This window comes from Uloborus diversus, chromosome 5, assembly GCF_026930045.1.
Source record: "Uloborus diversus isolate 005 chromosome 5, Udiv.v.3.1, whole genome shotgun sequence".
Lineage (NCBI taxonomy): Eukaryota > Metazoa > Arthropoda > Arachnida > Araneae > Uloboridae > Uloborus > Uloborus diversus.
This window is the reverse complement of record NC_072735.1, coordinates 170069166-170085213: the sequence shown is the minus strand read 5'-3', so window position 1 is coordinate 170085213 and position 16048 is coordinate 170069166. Positions and strand designations below refer to the sequence as shown.

The following is a 16048-nucleotide window of genomic DNA, read 5'->3' as shown; positions in this document are numbered from 1 at the left end:
AATAGGTTTATCACATGTTGTTTTTTTTTTTTTTTTTTTTTTTCATCCGGTCAGAATGTGGCCGAGTTTTCTGGATTCATTGGGGTATCGAGTGCCGAGTTCTCGGGACCCTTATTTATCATAGCTCGATGGAACCAACCCATGTTTATTGCCTGCATTTAATCATCATCTGTAAAGTTGATTTCATTCGGTTATATAATTTATTACAATTGACTGACATTACAATAAATACACTGGTGTGCTGGTGTGCAAAAATTAAGGACGAAGTCGAAAAACTAGCATATCAGCTGAACGAAGAGGCAGAGCGGACAGAAAGACCAATCAGGAGATTAAGTAAGGTGATGTACGGTAGCACATGCACAGATATGCAGGCAGACGTAATGGGGGAGTGTCTGAGTAGTATAAAGCATGTTGTCGGTGTAAGATCAGTATTTCTGGCAAAGAGATTGCACGCCGTATAGCAGTTAAAATCACACCGAATTGCTGCCTCAGCGAGAAATGGCGAATAATCAATCTGTTAGACGACATCTGGATGCTTTTACCCGAGGTCGAATCATTGGGAAGTTGGAGGAAGGCCGCAGTGTGACAAGTGTGGCTGCAGAGTTCGGAATTGCTCACAGCATCGTTTCACGACTTTGGAGACAATTTCAAATTACAGGAACAGCTATTCGGGGGTTCAGTAGTGGTCGTCCACGAGGAACCACACCCGCAGATGACCGGTATATTGTCTTACAGGCTAGAAGAAACAGGCGGCAGACAGCAGGAGAAATCGCTAGACACACGACACAGGCGACTGGACGACCAATATCGCGTTTTACTGTGGCCAGAAGACTGCACGGTGGTGGTCTGTTTGCACGACGCCCTATACGGTGTGTACGTCTAACGCCTGCCCATCGGAGAAGGCGTTCTCTGTGGTGCCGGGAACACCGGAATTGGAGAGACAATGAATGGGGACGAGTACTCTTTACAGATGAGAGCAGATTCAGTCTGAGTAGCGATTCTCATCGCATACTCATCTGGAGAGAGCGGAGAAGCCGCAATCATCCCTCGAACATCATTGAAAGGGACAGGTATGGAGGTCGCGGTGTTCTCGTTTGGGGAGGCATCATGCTTGGTAGTCGTACAGACCTTCACATCTTCGACGCAGGTTCAGTCAACGGGACCCGTTATTGTAACGAGATTCTTCTTCCATATGTGCGTCTTTTTAGAGGCGCTATGGGTCCGCAGTTCCTTTTCATGGACGACAATGCACCATGTCATCCCACAGTAGCTGCCGAACAGCTCTTAGAGAGTGAGGATATTGAACGTATGGATTGGCCGGCACGATCTCCGGATCTCAATCCCATCGAGCACTTATGGGATTTTCTAGGCAGACGCTTGGCAGCTCGTACCTTACCAGTAACGATTCAGGAGCTTCGATTGGCGCTGCAAGACGAATGGGCAGCAATGCCTCAACAACTCTTTGACACCCTCATTCTCAGCATGGGCAGACGCTGTGAAACCTGCCTAGCAGTCGGGGGAGATCATATCCCCTACTAAAGACCGGATGTTTGTTGCTGGACACCCATCACAGGGATGTTTCGACCTTCAGTCGCATTGCGCTCCATGCTACTTCTTTACTAATAATAAAGCTGAATGTCGCTCTGTCCGGAGGATGTCTGGATGCCTGTAGGATGTCTGTGACGCGCATAGCGCCTAAACCGTTCGGCCGATTTTTATGAAATTTGGCACGAAGTTAGTATGTAGCATGGGGGTGTGCACCTCGAAGCGATTTTTCGAAAATTCGATGTGGTTCTTTTTTTATTCCAATTTTAAGAAAAAAAACTATCATAAATTACGAAATTATCATAACGTGGAACCGTAACATGGGCCCAAGCCAATTGGCGAGATACGAAATGATCATAACGTGTAACCGTAACATGGGTACAAGCCAATTGACGAGAAAATTCACAATACATTATTTGTAAATACAGACGAACCAAAAGAACTTTTAATTTTTCTATTACGGGCGAAGCCGTGCGGGTACCACTAGTTTTCAATAAAGCTTCTTTTTATCCCTCTGATTTCTCTTTTAGTAAGTGTTGCTTACATTACACATGTCCTTACGTATTGGGGATCTTACGGTATTAAATGTGTTGATTTGGAAAGCTTTTGTACAAAGTTATATTGAAAAAACCGTCTCGTCCTTAATTTTTGCACACCAGTGTATCTTGAGGGGCAACACTTAATTTCTAATTTTCATCAAAATTTTATCGTTTGCTGATTGAAGTTCGGTGATGTTGATTGTCGAGATTGTAGTCGATTTTGAATTAAACTGGAGAAATGAGCTCCAAGGAGAAAGAACGAAGAGGATGTTAATCATGGAAAAATAATAACATACATTAAACCCTCTTTAATCCGGAACCTATTAAGCTGGACTTCGCTTAATCCGGACAGCCATTTAGATGTACATACAAATATAAGACGAGACTTTTTAAGGTCTGTGTTGCGCACCCGGAACGGCGAGAGAAGCTACCGCCACGCCACATACGTCGAATGGCGTCAGTAGCAACAAACTGGAGTGTTATTTACAATTTTTACTGAGTACAGTAGTTCGTTTTTGTAGCTTTGCTCAATGTATAGATTATTTCGTTTTATTCGTACTTTCATTAATTTGGGCGATCAGCATCCCCTATTAGTCCGAGATTAACAGATTCAGTTGAACAACATTTCTAATATTACAGTTATCAGGGTTACTTTGGCTCGCAATTCCTGACAGATTTAACTAACATTTTTACATTTTTACTTCTTTAATCTTCCGAACAAACTCACGATCCAAACATTTGTACCGTCGCAGAAATAGATCAAGGGCCAGCGGAGAGAAATGCAGTGGGGCATAGAGAAAAAGTTAAGATAACTTTCAAAATGAACAAGTTGGAAGTTTGCTTTGAAAATTTCCGTACATGGAGAAAGAGCAATGTATTTTATAATGAAACTTGCATGAAACATTATGTTTTGCTTTTGGCAGTGAATTTGTACTTTCAAAAAAAAAAAAGCGGGGAAAAGTTTCGTTGTCTTTTTTTTTCATGGAGCAAAGTGAAAGAAAAATCAGATATTTTTCTAATGAAATATTTTCCATTATGATTAAGAAAATGTGTTTGATCAGACGAATGAGCAAATAAAAGAATGAATGAATAACGAATAGATAGTGAAACAAGAAACGAATAAATAAATAAATTAATTAAATAGTATATAAGAAAACATATGGGGAACAAAATAATGAATGAATAAACAAGTTAATTATTAAATGAAGGAATGTAAATGAAGTAAGTAATAAATGAACACGTAACTGATTTAAGACATAATTGAATAAGTAAACGAAATTAACAATGCTTTGCCCCGCATGCATTTGAGTAATTGTATGAAACATTTAAAATAGAAACGAACTTAATATTAAACACATTTAGACACACGGCAGTGTGTCAGCCAAGTTCGGTAATCAGGCGACACATCTGCTAGTGTGTATCTTACACGAATCATTTCGAGCTACTTTTGACTCCCTTATTTCTCAAAAACTATTAAATCTATGTGCTTGAAACTTTGTATGGCTAATAGAGCTGCCTAGCAGACCTATAATTCTAAATTCCATGAATGTACCTCTTATAATTATGGAATTATTACTATCTGAAAAGTGTCATTTTTTACACTGACTCACTCACTCACTCATCAAAATGTTTACGAACTTCCAAGTGTCTCACATACTTGAAATTTGGCATAAAGATAGATTTGTATGTGTATAACTTTGATATATCCCCCTCCCCAAAAAAAAAAAAATTACGCGCCAAATCTGACACTCCCTACGACTTTTTTGGGTTGCTGTTTCTTATTTTTGTGTTGCCAATTCAGGTTTTTTCAGCTTTTAGGTTTTTACTGTTGCCAAATTTAGTATTTTCTTGTATTTTGTACCATGAGTGAGAAAAAAAAGTCGCCAAATATCCGATTTGGGGGGGGGGGGGGTATATCAAAGTAGTTCCTTTGTATACATATGTAAAGGGAAAAATCTAAAAAGTCAAAAAACTACATTAAAATAGCAAAAAAATACGCTGTTTTTTATGAGCATCACGGCGTAATCACTTCACTGCGCGATTGCAAAATATTTCGCCAAATAAACCAAAAGAAATAGGCTCGTCAAACGTTGCCAAAACATGGTTGTTGAAGTTCAAAATTAACACTTTAATTTCTAACCGAAATGGGGCTTGAAACAATATTTTAAGTTCCGCTAAAATGAAAAATGATCCATCAAATAACGAAAATTGTAAATCTAGAGCTTAACTTTTAAAATCAAAAGACCCGGCTTTAAAATTTTATAAAAACTTTAGATCTCAATTAAATGCAAAATTTTACAGGAGGAGCAGAAATGGCAGCAATAATTTCAACAATTGAGAAATATTTTCGCCAATTCCGCATATTTTACGATCTACGTTATGATTATCCCCTCGAACAATAAAGAAACTCCAGACAGATTTTGAGATGAGTCTTAGCAATTTTTCTAATTGTTGACAAATTTGAGGAAGCCAAAGACCAAGAGCTAATGTACGTTGGCCTTGCTGATAAATGGGAAAACAGATGATTATTGCCCAAAATTGGCGATCGCGCCAAGTTCCCAATTATCGAAATATCTTCATAACTTCTAATAAAAAAAAACCGTAAACCAGTGCACTGTAACAGCAGGAAAAAAAAAGAAATTATATATTTGCAATATACGCTTTTGCATTTATAACTGTCTAAATTAGAACATAACCTTTGATTTAGTTTTCAAAAAGTAATGATATCCCAACAAAACATTAATGTGAAAAAGAAGCCAAGTTCGGTTGAAATGGGTGCGGGAAAGACGGTGTCACCGACAAAAAAAAGTTCAGATCTAAACAGTTACCAAGTTCCGTAGCAGTTCTTCATAGAAGTTGGATTTTCCCATGTTCTTCAATTCATTTAGAAAACAATTTTTTATTTTCTTTGATATTGGATTTAAAACTTGGCAAGTTTGAAAAAAATAAATAAATTAATTAAAAAAAAATAGAGATGACTAAAACTTGCCGCAAGTTTAAAATCCATTATCAAAGAAAGTAAAAAATTGTTTTCTAAATGAATTGAAGAACATGGGAAAAACCAACTTCTATGAGGAACTGCTACGGAACTTGGTAACTGTTTAGATCTGAACTTTTTTTTGTCGGTGACACCGTCTTTCCCGCACCTCATTTAAACCGAATTTGGCTTCTTTTTCACATTTATGTTTTGTTGAGATAAATACTGCACCGAATACTAGTAGGCTCAATTAATATTCAAAGTGGTAATATCTAGAACTTTATCATTTTACTAGCAAAAATACCCGGCGTTGCCTGGGTTAGCAATAATTATGAGAAACAATCGTTACTTGCATTTGTTTTCTGTTTTAAGTGAAAGAACTTAAAACACACCTTTTTGACGTGATTTAAAATCTAGCTTCTTCCTTACTCATAAAACTAAAGTAGCAGTAAGTAAAAAGAGCAAAATAGTATTCATTTAGGAACGAAAACACGAAATTTAAGCGTATAAAAATTTAAAGAATTTCCGAAATATGAAATTAAACTTCACATGTTTAAAAAGATTTATCAGTTAATACTTATTTTTTTTTTACATGGAGTCTTACCTTCTCTGTATGTCTATTGAAGAACTAACTGTTTAAAAAATGTAGCCGCGCGCCCGTGATCCCCTTATTTTGGAAAATTTCAATTATTGTGGGTTCTTGGTGCGATTTAAAATGTTTCCGAATTTGCGGGAATCGTTTTGGGATACCTTGGATAATGCTCCCCCTCCTTACTTTGTAAAACGGTATGTTACTAATTTTTGTTAAAGAGATATTGTCGCCATATGCCAAGATACTTTTGGTCAAATGGCGCTAAACAATTTCATCCGAAATGTTTCCAAAATAAGTAGTAAAATTTAGCGATGGTTTGAATTTGTGCACAAAGTCACATTAATGGAAGTTTTTATGCTGTTTATGGATTTGCCTAATTTAGTTGCGGGATTACTTTACAGTAAAATTTTTTTTTAAAGATTCTTTGATTGACGATATTTTGTTTACATGCTGAAAGCTGACAAACATTATTACGTAGTCTGACTTCAAAAACCGCGAAAGTTGAAAAAACTGCCAAATGCATCCGCTACTGAAATCTTTCTGCATAAATTTTGGCGAGGTTTCTGCTGTTAGATTGGATAATGATTAAAAAATCCAATCAGCACAAATAATAAAAAAAAAAAGAAAATGAATTTGAATTCTAAAATTTTGAATCCAAATTATGTTTTTCGCAATCACGAACTGAGACAGGACCCTACTCATTGGAGTTATTGTTTCCAGAAATGGCTCCTGTCCCCCCCAAGCCTGCCTCTCCTCCTACTTGTGCATAGTTGTGTGTGCATGTAGACCTGTGTGTATGCACGTAGGCGTGTGTGAGTGTATGTGTGTGTATGTGTGTGAACGTGCGTGTGTGTAGGACATGGACGCCTCCGACCAAGAGATCGGATAGCTCAAAACGGGAGCAGCCGCGCCGCGCCGCCAGCAGAGGACGGTGGGCAGTGGTGCTGGCGTCCCTGGTCCAAGTTGAAAAAGGCACGGACACCAAAAACGGTCAAATGAGAACAATAAGCAATCGTGATTGCTCAAAAAAACCTCATTAATTACACTAAAGTTCCCTTTAAATGGAAAATAATCAACCAAATCTATATTTATTATTAGCCAATCTTGGGGGAAAAAACGTTACTTTAAGATCTGACTTGAGAAAAGCCTCAAACAGTCAGACGAAACACAAAAACATTCAACAATTCTAACTATGAACTGGGAGTTGAGATGATACACTAAATAATGAATTCGGTTGAGGAAAGCCTTCGAACATGGAACAAAAAAAGCCCATTACTCATTTTTCATACAACTTAGAACTTTTTAACAGATGCCATCTTCAGCAGAAAAATAAGCGCTTTCGATGGACACATAATTTTAATATGTGCACGTATTTTTTAACCGTCATATTGGGGCATTTATGCGAAAATTTGGACAAATATTGGAATAAAAAAAGAACTATCAATCGGATTTTTATCGAACTGGTCTACAAACCTCCCCAGTACTAAAAAGAACAAACGGTGAAAGTTTCAGCCAAATCTGCCGGGTAGTTTCTGAGATCTTAGGGAACAAATTTACCAAAGTCCATTTTTATATATATAGATAGATAATAGAAAAAACAATTTTTGATCTACAACAAAATATTACAATATGAGTATCTACTTCCGAAAATTGTTTGTAGTATTACCGTATGCTGTGATCTTCTGTGATAAAGTGATAAATGAAAAGACAACGTGTGTTACTATGTAGTTAGGCTTGCCAGATTTCTAAAGTGTTTAACCTGGACACCAGAATGCCACTCCCCCTCTCTTCTCCACAGCGTGGGGGGGGGGGGGGTGCAAACCAAAAAAGATCAAAAGGGTGTACACCTTTGGCTGGTTTTCAAAGTGTTTTAGTTGGTAGTTCATTAATGCTATGAATAAATGGTTACTAATTATGAACCTTAGCCAGGACCAGGGGTTACGGCAGACACTAACAGATAAATTTAAACCAGGGGATAAATGACACAAGCATAAAAGTTTATGCATTTCAATTTTTACATGTTCATATTTAAAAGTAACTGTTCTAAATAATCCTTCACAGTTAATTATTTTTAGACTTTTTTGATCATCTATAATCAAATTTATCTCTTGCCGCCGAGACGTAAAACAAACCGGTCGGGACACCGGGATTTCCCTGAAATCCGGGACTTCAGGCAAGCGTATGTATAGTTACTGGGTGTTCCTAAAATGACTGATACATTTGAAAAATCAATAACTACTAAACGGACAGCGATAGAAATATATCGTTTGTTTCATTATGTTTGGGACAACAGTAAATTTTCAGACAGACAAACTTTTAAAATTAGTTACAATGTTTATCAACAGATGGCGCTGCAGGTATTTTAAAAGGTATATTAAAAAAACGCAGGCTGTAAGATCGCCAAAATGACAGGTATATTTGAAAAATATATAAAAACTAAACAGGCCGCGACAGAAGTATACTGTTTATTCGCAACGTGCCCGGAAAAACAGTAAATTTTAACTCAGACACACCTGCAACCTCCTCTAAATACCTGCAGCGCCATCTGTTGAGGAACATTGTAACTAATTTTGAAAGTCTGTCTGCCTGAAAATTTATTGTTGTCCCAAGCATAATGCAACGAACGGTATACTTCTATCTCTGCCCGCTTAGTATTTATTGATTTTTCAAATGTATCAGTCATTTTTGGAACACCTTGTAACATATGACCAGATAAGTGGTGCTAAAAAAGGAGTAAATATTTCACTCTGCCCCACCTTTCCCTCCTTTTCTTGCTTCGTGTCTAATTTGCAGTTGAACAGCGCCCGTCTTGTTTGTTACATTTGTATGACTTGTATATATATGCACTTGATGAATGCTAAAAGAGCGCCCCTTCTCCCCGGTATCCTTAGATACCGAGAACCAGGACTTTGTTCGCACGTGGAATGAACCGTCATCGACGCTGACGTCCTCTCTTCTCTTCTCTTCCCTCGCTGCAGGTGGTTATCCGGGTGGCGGCGCCACGCCCCAGCAGCTATTCCAGGGCTCCGGGGCCGGATATCCGGGCTACGGCCAGAGGAACCAATTCAACATGGCCCAGTCCCTGCTCTCACAGACGCTTACCCAACCAGGTAACTACTTCCAGTCACTTCGTTGTATCTTGTTTCGTCTCATGATCGTATTCGATTCGATCGAATTCTACCAACCAATCAGAAATTTCCTTTGCCCCACCCAGCAAAAAATTACTCGCTATGCTTCTGGTTCACAATTCGATCGAATCGAACACAGTAGAGTATACTGTCTGTCTATATTATCATGAGAAAAGCTCCCGCCGTTAAGTCTGAGCCCGTCTACTGCCATAGAAACGGACTTCGTTCATTTTCTACTAAGGTTAGCAGGAAGGGTTTTTTGGCGCCATTTCGCCACTCGTCCTCTCGCCTTTGTGCAGTCGTTCGGGTTTTTCCAACATATTAAGCTTCCCTTGGGAAAATGAGACACGTCTCGTTGTTATAGCAACAGACAGGCAAAGACATTTCGGCGGGGGCTTTTCTCGAGATGGTTGGACAGTATATGCTCCTTAATTCATCTTCAGTAGACGTATTCATTGCCAACAAAACCGAGAAAATAAGGCTGTTTCTCGGTGGCCTATGCAATGCAGAAATATAAAAACTACTAAATTTCCATTTAAGCGTTTTGGAAAAAATAAAATCGATGGAACACTTCAACTTTTATTGATTGATCCAACTAAGTTATATTTAATGTTTATTTATAGCTTGCTCTCATGATGTCACCTATTGTTATAATATTTAATAATGTGGCATTAAAATATGTCGCGAAAGCAATTAAACTGGTAACAATGTAAGCTCGTTGCCAAAGTACACCATCTCTGAAACAGCTTTAACTTAATTTGTAATAATCGTTTAATTGTGTGACTAAGAAACCTGTAGTTGTTAAATGCAATCTAGCAATAATACAGGGTAATATGCAGAAAGTTACCGCCCAGAAGTCAGGACTAAGGCAAAACTATACATGCAAAATATCGCCTGGGTATAACATCCAGAGACTCCAGTTTCGTCCTTGTTATGGGACTCATCAGTCTGGAATAGTCAATAATCGAGCTGGAGGCTCTCTCATCGAAGCTGAGATTACCAACAAACGGATAGCTAACATTAATTTTGCATACCAGTGAGAGTATGAAAGCAATGGTGCGGTTCAATTTGAAAATTGAAGATTTGTTTATTAATTACCCTCTTACCATCAATATCGAGTTGCATCGTACCATTTCTTTCTAACTCTTGTTGGTGTGATAAACTAATGTTAGCTATCAGTTTGTTAGTAATCTTAGCTTCGATGAGAGCACATCTGATTACAGCACGGTAACTGACACTTTTCCTGACTGATGAGTCCATTACAAGGATAAAACTGCAGTTTCTGGATGTCATAACCAGGCTATCGGTATTTTGCATGTAGTTCTACCTTTGTCCTAGCTTAAGAGTAGTAACTTACAGGTTAAGAGTGAAACTGATCAGTAAATGTGAAATATCTGTGCCAACTATACAGACATGTAATTTAATTCTTAAACCGGTGTTTGCAACGCTTTAGCAAAGGAATTGATAAATTCTTGGACCATAGAAATTCATCTTACCTGATCCAAACTATACTGGTTAGTGTTGCCCAAATTGTTTTTAAACTTTATCGATTCTTCTCACTATAGATTTTTAGGGATGGTGTCAACCCTTACTGTAAACGTTTCAATGTTTAAGACAATATCAGAGCTGCTACTGAGTTCTATTACTAAAAATAGTTGTTTTAGTAGCTCCTAATACGAAAAATAGTCTCAAAATAGTCAAGAGTTGCAAAAAATTTTTTTTTTAATTGTCTCCCCTTTTTCTTAAATAGCATTTTTGTCATATTAATGCAATAATATTTCAATAAATAGATATAGCTAGGTGAGGCAAATGATTCAAAACATTTCATTAAACATCCCTTGAAAAAAAAAAAAAAACTTCTTTTTAAAAATTTTTTCTTTTAAATGAATATTAAAAAAACAAGTACTGACACATTTTGGTATAATGTCTCATTGTCTGACCGTTAGTTAAAGACAGCAGTAAAAGACTAATTTCATAAGAAACGCTAAAAATGCTGAATTCGCGATAGTTACGACCGCTTGGAAATTACCGCTCGTTAACAAAAAAAAAAAAAAAAAAAAAAAAATGAATGTAATAAGGCTGCAAGCAACTAAAAAGCAAAATTTTATTGACATTTATTTAGAATGCAAATAACAGTAGCAAAAAATACTAGTAGCAGAAACTTACTTTTTGAAAAAATCACGTTTGCAAAAACAACTTTACTACTTTTCAACCCTTTTAAACTTTTCCTTCAGAAATATAAACATCACACATTTCTGATCGCGAATATGATTATTACATTTCATTTTACAATTTTTTCAAACGCTTATTTTCAAAAAATAAACGCGGTAAAAGTTCCCTACTTTTTTTCGGAAAGTAAGATTACGTATTTTTCAATATTTTGCAAAATTTTAACTTTTAAACTGCTTTTTAGCCTTTTTTTTTTTGGAAAAAAATAAAGATTGAATAAAGGAAGTTTATCAGTTGCCTTTTCATTAAAATAGTCGCCCTTTTTTTTAATAATGATTGCACAATTGTCGTTTTCGCCCGTATTTTGGCTAAACTATTCGATTCAAAATAGTAGCTTTAGATGCTTTTTAAGTCGCCAGTAGCAGTCCAGCAATATCATTTAATGTTAAAAAAAAATGCCGAGAGTAAATTTTCAAGTTGAAAAAAAAAAAAACCTTTACGTGTATATGAATTTACTACTAACAAAAAACTCTTTGCTCATAAAGAACAATGTTGCATGATAGTTTTAACCGGAACTGTGGAGTCGGAGGAAAAACAACCGACTCTGTTAATTTCAGAGCCTTCGACTCCGACTCCTTTACCACAAAATCACTCCGATTCGGAATTTTAAACCTCCGACTCTTATGCCCCAAAATTAGCCCAACTCCGACTCCGCAACCCCTGGTTTTGACATTACTTTTATTTATATATTTTTTCGATTGTATACAGCAGATTATGACGTTCTAGACACTTGAATTTAAAATGCATTTCATTTTCAGTTTTTGTGTGTGCTGCTTACTGCTTTAAGTCACAGCTTATTGCAATACATGAGTACATTGTTGAAGTCATGCTCACAATAATATTAGGGGGGTGAACACAGCTAGAGAAGATCGCAAAGAAGTCTTATCGTTATCACCGCGTTCATCGCATATTATGCAGTCAGGGCAAGCTGTTTTTTCTGCACTGACACTACGCTGGCAGAGAAACGACATCTACAGCGCATTGGCGTTGCGTGAGGGGACGCGAATGCGCTGTAAGCTTCCCATTTCCAAATGAATTTTTCAATACACTTTTATTCAAAAGATAGTATTTATTTTTGGCGCAAACAAAAAGTGTTCTTGTTTTGGAAGGAAAGAAGAAGAAGAAGAAAAATGAATTTGTTTCTGACAAATTTAAAGTTTTGCAATCAAGGATTGCATCTGGCTCTAAAATATTGCTTTTTATTCTTTAAGAACCTTTTTTTTTTCTTTTTCCTTCTCATTTTCAAATTTCTGTGCTATATAGTTGATTACTTCGTGTTATAATTTGGAAAATTTCAGTTTATCATTTCAGTCTTTTTATTCATACAAAGTGGCATACAAAGAAGCAGTAGCGTAATAGGTGTTGGCAGGAGTGGCTCTCGCCAGGGGCGCAGCAGCCAGGGGGTGGCATATTGACTGATTAAAAAAAAGTTTTTTTTTTTTTTAAGTTAGTGAATTTGAAAAACGCTTTGAAAAAATTATATATATAAAAAAATATAAAAAAACTCGCAAGAAAAAGAGCTAGAGGGGGTATACACATTATACACATAACTCAATACATAACTCTACTGAGAAAGAACATTGGGCATCATTGAAAACAATTCTAAAAAAGAAAATAAGAAAAAAAATTACAATGCTGCCTCCTATTTGTCGAACCAATTAATCAAAATGTTCCAAAAAAAAATTAAAAAAAAAAAAAAATGGAGGTCACAATGACCTCCGGTGATTTCCACGTAGGCGACCCTGGGGGGTGGGGGCGCAATTTCTTTCGTTTGCCAAAGGCGCTAGACCAAATAGTTACGCTACTGCAAGGAAGCACTAATAAATAATAGTATACTTGAAAATATATACGATAACTCATGAAGCTATTATTATCAGTAATAGTAATAATCAGCAAGAACTATAAGCTCTTTTAATATTAAAAAATAAATAAATAAATCAGACTAAATAAAAATAATTTTAAAAAAAAGATACGAAATGAATTTATTTAACTATCTTTTGGTTTAAGAAATTATCATGTTAAGTGTTATTTAAAGAATAATCATCATAATTACAGTACTCGAACTTTTAAAGTAAACTTGACGTGGAGTGCGTCCAGAGATATAGAAGTGATTAAATCTCACCACTGCTATACATCGCCCTATTTAAATCAGCTCGTCGCCTAAAATCAATGAATCACGTGACTTTCGCTATTTGCCAGTCACAAAGCGATGACAAAGAAGCGAAACGTCAATTTTGGTTAGGTGTAAGGCTCCTATACATACTGCTCTAGTTAGATGAAGACAGTAAGCAACCTTGATTGCTCAAAAAGTCAAGGTGTGCAAACTTGATTGGGTTGCCAAAATAAACGCAAAGTTCGCAAAATAAATCCGTGTAATCATAGTGAAAGCTACAAATCTGAATACAATTCTTCTCTTTTTGTGGTATTTCATGAATTTTCCAGACATTGAAACATTTTCCAAGCATTTCTACTTGTTTGAATTTTATGAAATTTGAGCAACCAAACTGCCAGTGTTTATCAGCTTAAATGTATTTTACACAGTAATTTAACCAAATGTATGTGCATGCAAACTACAGTTTGTTTTCTTTCTTTTTCAAAGATTCCCCGTTTTCCACAGGCAGTCAACCACTCGGACAACACACAATGCCTATGCAGGCTAACTCAGTCTCAAAAGGTACATATATATATATTTTTTGTATGCTCTTTCTTTTAAAATTTATTCAAAGTTTCTCACTGCGTTCCTTTACAATTTTCATATACCTAATTTTGTGACTCGACGTTAAATCCCGGTTATCACAAATTTGCCATTTCAACTGCGCTTGCGCGCGGACTTAGCTGATTTCAAAAATCTTGCTAAAATTAATTACAAACATTTTAAGTTTGGTAATAAATATGAGATAGCAACAGATAAAAATTAGAAATCACAAAGTTTCCTCTGATTTAGTTTTTAGGCCTCGGTAAAGATTGAATTTTGCGTCTTAATTATTAATGGATTCGGTGTCAGATTTGTCTGTCCCTTTTCAGGACCAAATTTTTAACCTCAGTAGAGCGTACTAGAATTGCAGCATCACTTCTAATATAAAGCCGAACCCTCAACCTAAATAAAAATGTATAATAATAAGTTATTTACGCCTAACGAAAAATATCCGCAAAAGACGGATTTCTGTACTAATATTCCAATCATTTTTGAAGTACACAACGTATTTTACATTTATGGTAAATAAATATTTCCAAACTAATAAATATTGAAGTGTCACTTTTCTTTTAAGATTATCAGTTATTCATATCCGTAGTTTCATATAATATATCACGAAATCGCTGTGAAAATATTCTAACGCATTCATTAATTTGGTTGGACTCTCGCTCAGCCTAAATATAAACAAGCAACACGAAATCTAAAAACAGAAAGCCCAAAAAGCTAAGTCCGCGCGCAAGCGCAGTTGAAATGGTAAATTTGTGATAACCGGGATTTAACGTCGAGTATTTTGTGAGGTTTTTTTTAACCCTCACAAGTACTTCTCCATGTTTCGACATTGCCACCATCAAATAACTATTCAAAATAAGCTCGAAAACCATAAACAACAGATTTACTGAAAATTTAAGCTATTGGGGGAAAAACAAAAATGCTGATTTCACATATGTGGCAGTAACAAAATAGGTTGTTGTCATCTTAATATGATTCTGTCAATTTTCATATGGGAGGGGAGGAGGGTGAAGTTTGATAGGTATTTTACTGAATGCTAAAAGTTAGCTCGCACACATACGTATATATAATAAGAGATATAAACATCATTTTGCCGCATTGGCAGACAAAATTTGTCAAATAAGGATTTTTTGGGAGGTCACAGAGACCTCCAGTTAAAGAACCCCTGCTTTTCATATTCTAGTAGTTTTATCAATTCGCGTAAAATGAAAGAAAAACTCCAAAAACATTGTGTAATTATCCAAAATCAAGGATTAATAATTAAAAAATCCATGTTTTAAATGAATAATAAGTCTGGTTCAAAGTTATTCATTTATTTCGGGTAACTTTGAATCGCATCAGAAAATGGTTGCAAAATATTTTAATTAAAGTAGTGCAACTTTAATACTGAAAAATAAAATTTCTGAATGTTTAAAAACTCCTCTTGTATACTTCACGAGCTTCAAAATTTCAATCACTTATTATATTGCTTAGAATATTATAATGTAGGCGGAGAAATTTCTACAACTTCAAAAATAAGTTCCAAACAGTAACTTCAAAATTATTGAATGATAAAGTTAGCTCTGTAGGTAACGCTGCGGCGTATGTTACAGATACCTGAGGAAGTCTGCGGACTATTTCTTAGTAGGGACGAAGAGACAGTTTATTTTTAATTATTTTTTCTTTTTAAGAAAAAATAATCTTACATTTCAGCGTGCGAAGATTTGTATGTGTTTTCTGTGGTAAAATCCACACATGTATGTACTTGTAGTTTTTAACTTCTCATTTTGCAGCATTTCTCGCTGCAAATTCAGGTTTAATCTAATGCTGATTCTTCTTGCAGATTATTTTTGTTTTTTTACCCAACATTGCAGACTGCTGAAAGAAATTCTGTTGCCGAGGCTGTGTACAAAATTTCCAACGCTTTATTTTCTACTAGTGGCACCCGCACGGCTTCGCCCGTAATACAAACATTAAAGGTCTTTTGGTTCGCTTGTATATTTACAAATAATGTATGGTGAATTTTCTCGCCAATTGGCTTGTACCGACGTTACAGTTTCACGTTATGATAATTTCGTATCTCGCCAATTGGCTTGTGCCCATGTTACGGTTCCACGTTATGATAATTTCGTAATTTATTCGTCCATCTTATGATATTTTTTTCTTAAAATTGGAATAGAAAAAGAACAAAATCGAATTTTCGAAAAATCGCTTCGAGGTGCACACTCCCATGCTACATACTAACTTTGTGCCAAATTTCATGAAAATCGGCCGAACGGTTTAAGCGCTATGCGCGTCACAGACATCCTACGGACATCCTACAGACATCCTACAGACATCCTCCGGACAGAGAGA

At 36.0% G+C, this 16048-nt stretch overlaps 1 protein-coding gene across 5 annotated transcripts in view; it reads left to right on the top strand.

The window, feature by feature from the left end:
- Nucleotides 1-16048, top strand: part of LOC129222406 (chromodomain-helicase-DNA-binding protein Mi-2 homolog) — a 105065-nt gene that overhangs the window by 82614 nt on the left and 6403 nt on the right. For 4 of the 5 annotated variants that reach the window (XM_054856916.1, XM_054856913.1, XM_054856912.1 and 1 more), the window contains 2 exons: nucleotides 8545-8763; nucleotides 13610-13684. In XM_054856916.1, the coding sequence (XP_054712891.1) occupies nucleotides 8545-8763; nucleotides 13610-13684 (294 nt within the window). The remainder of the gene's footprint in view (nucleotides 1-8544; nucleotides 8764-13609; nucleotides 13685-16048) is intronic. The other variant, XM_054856915.1, reaches the window with a different exon arrangement.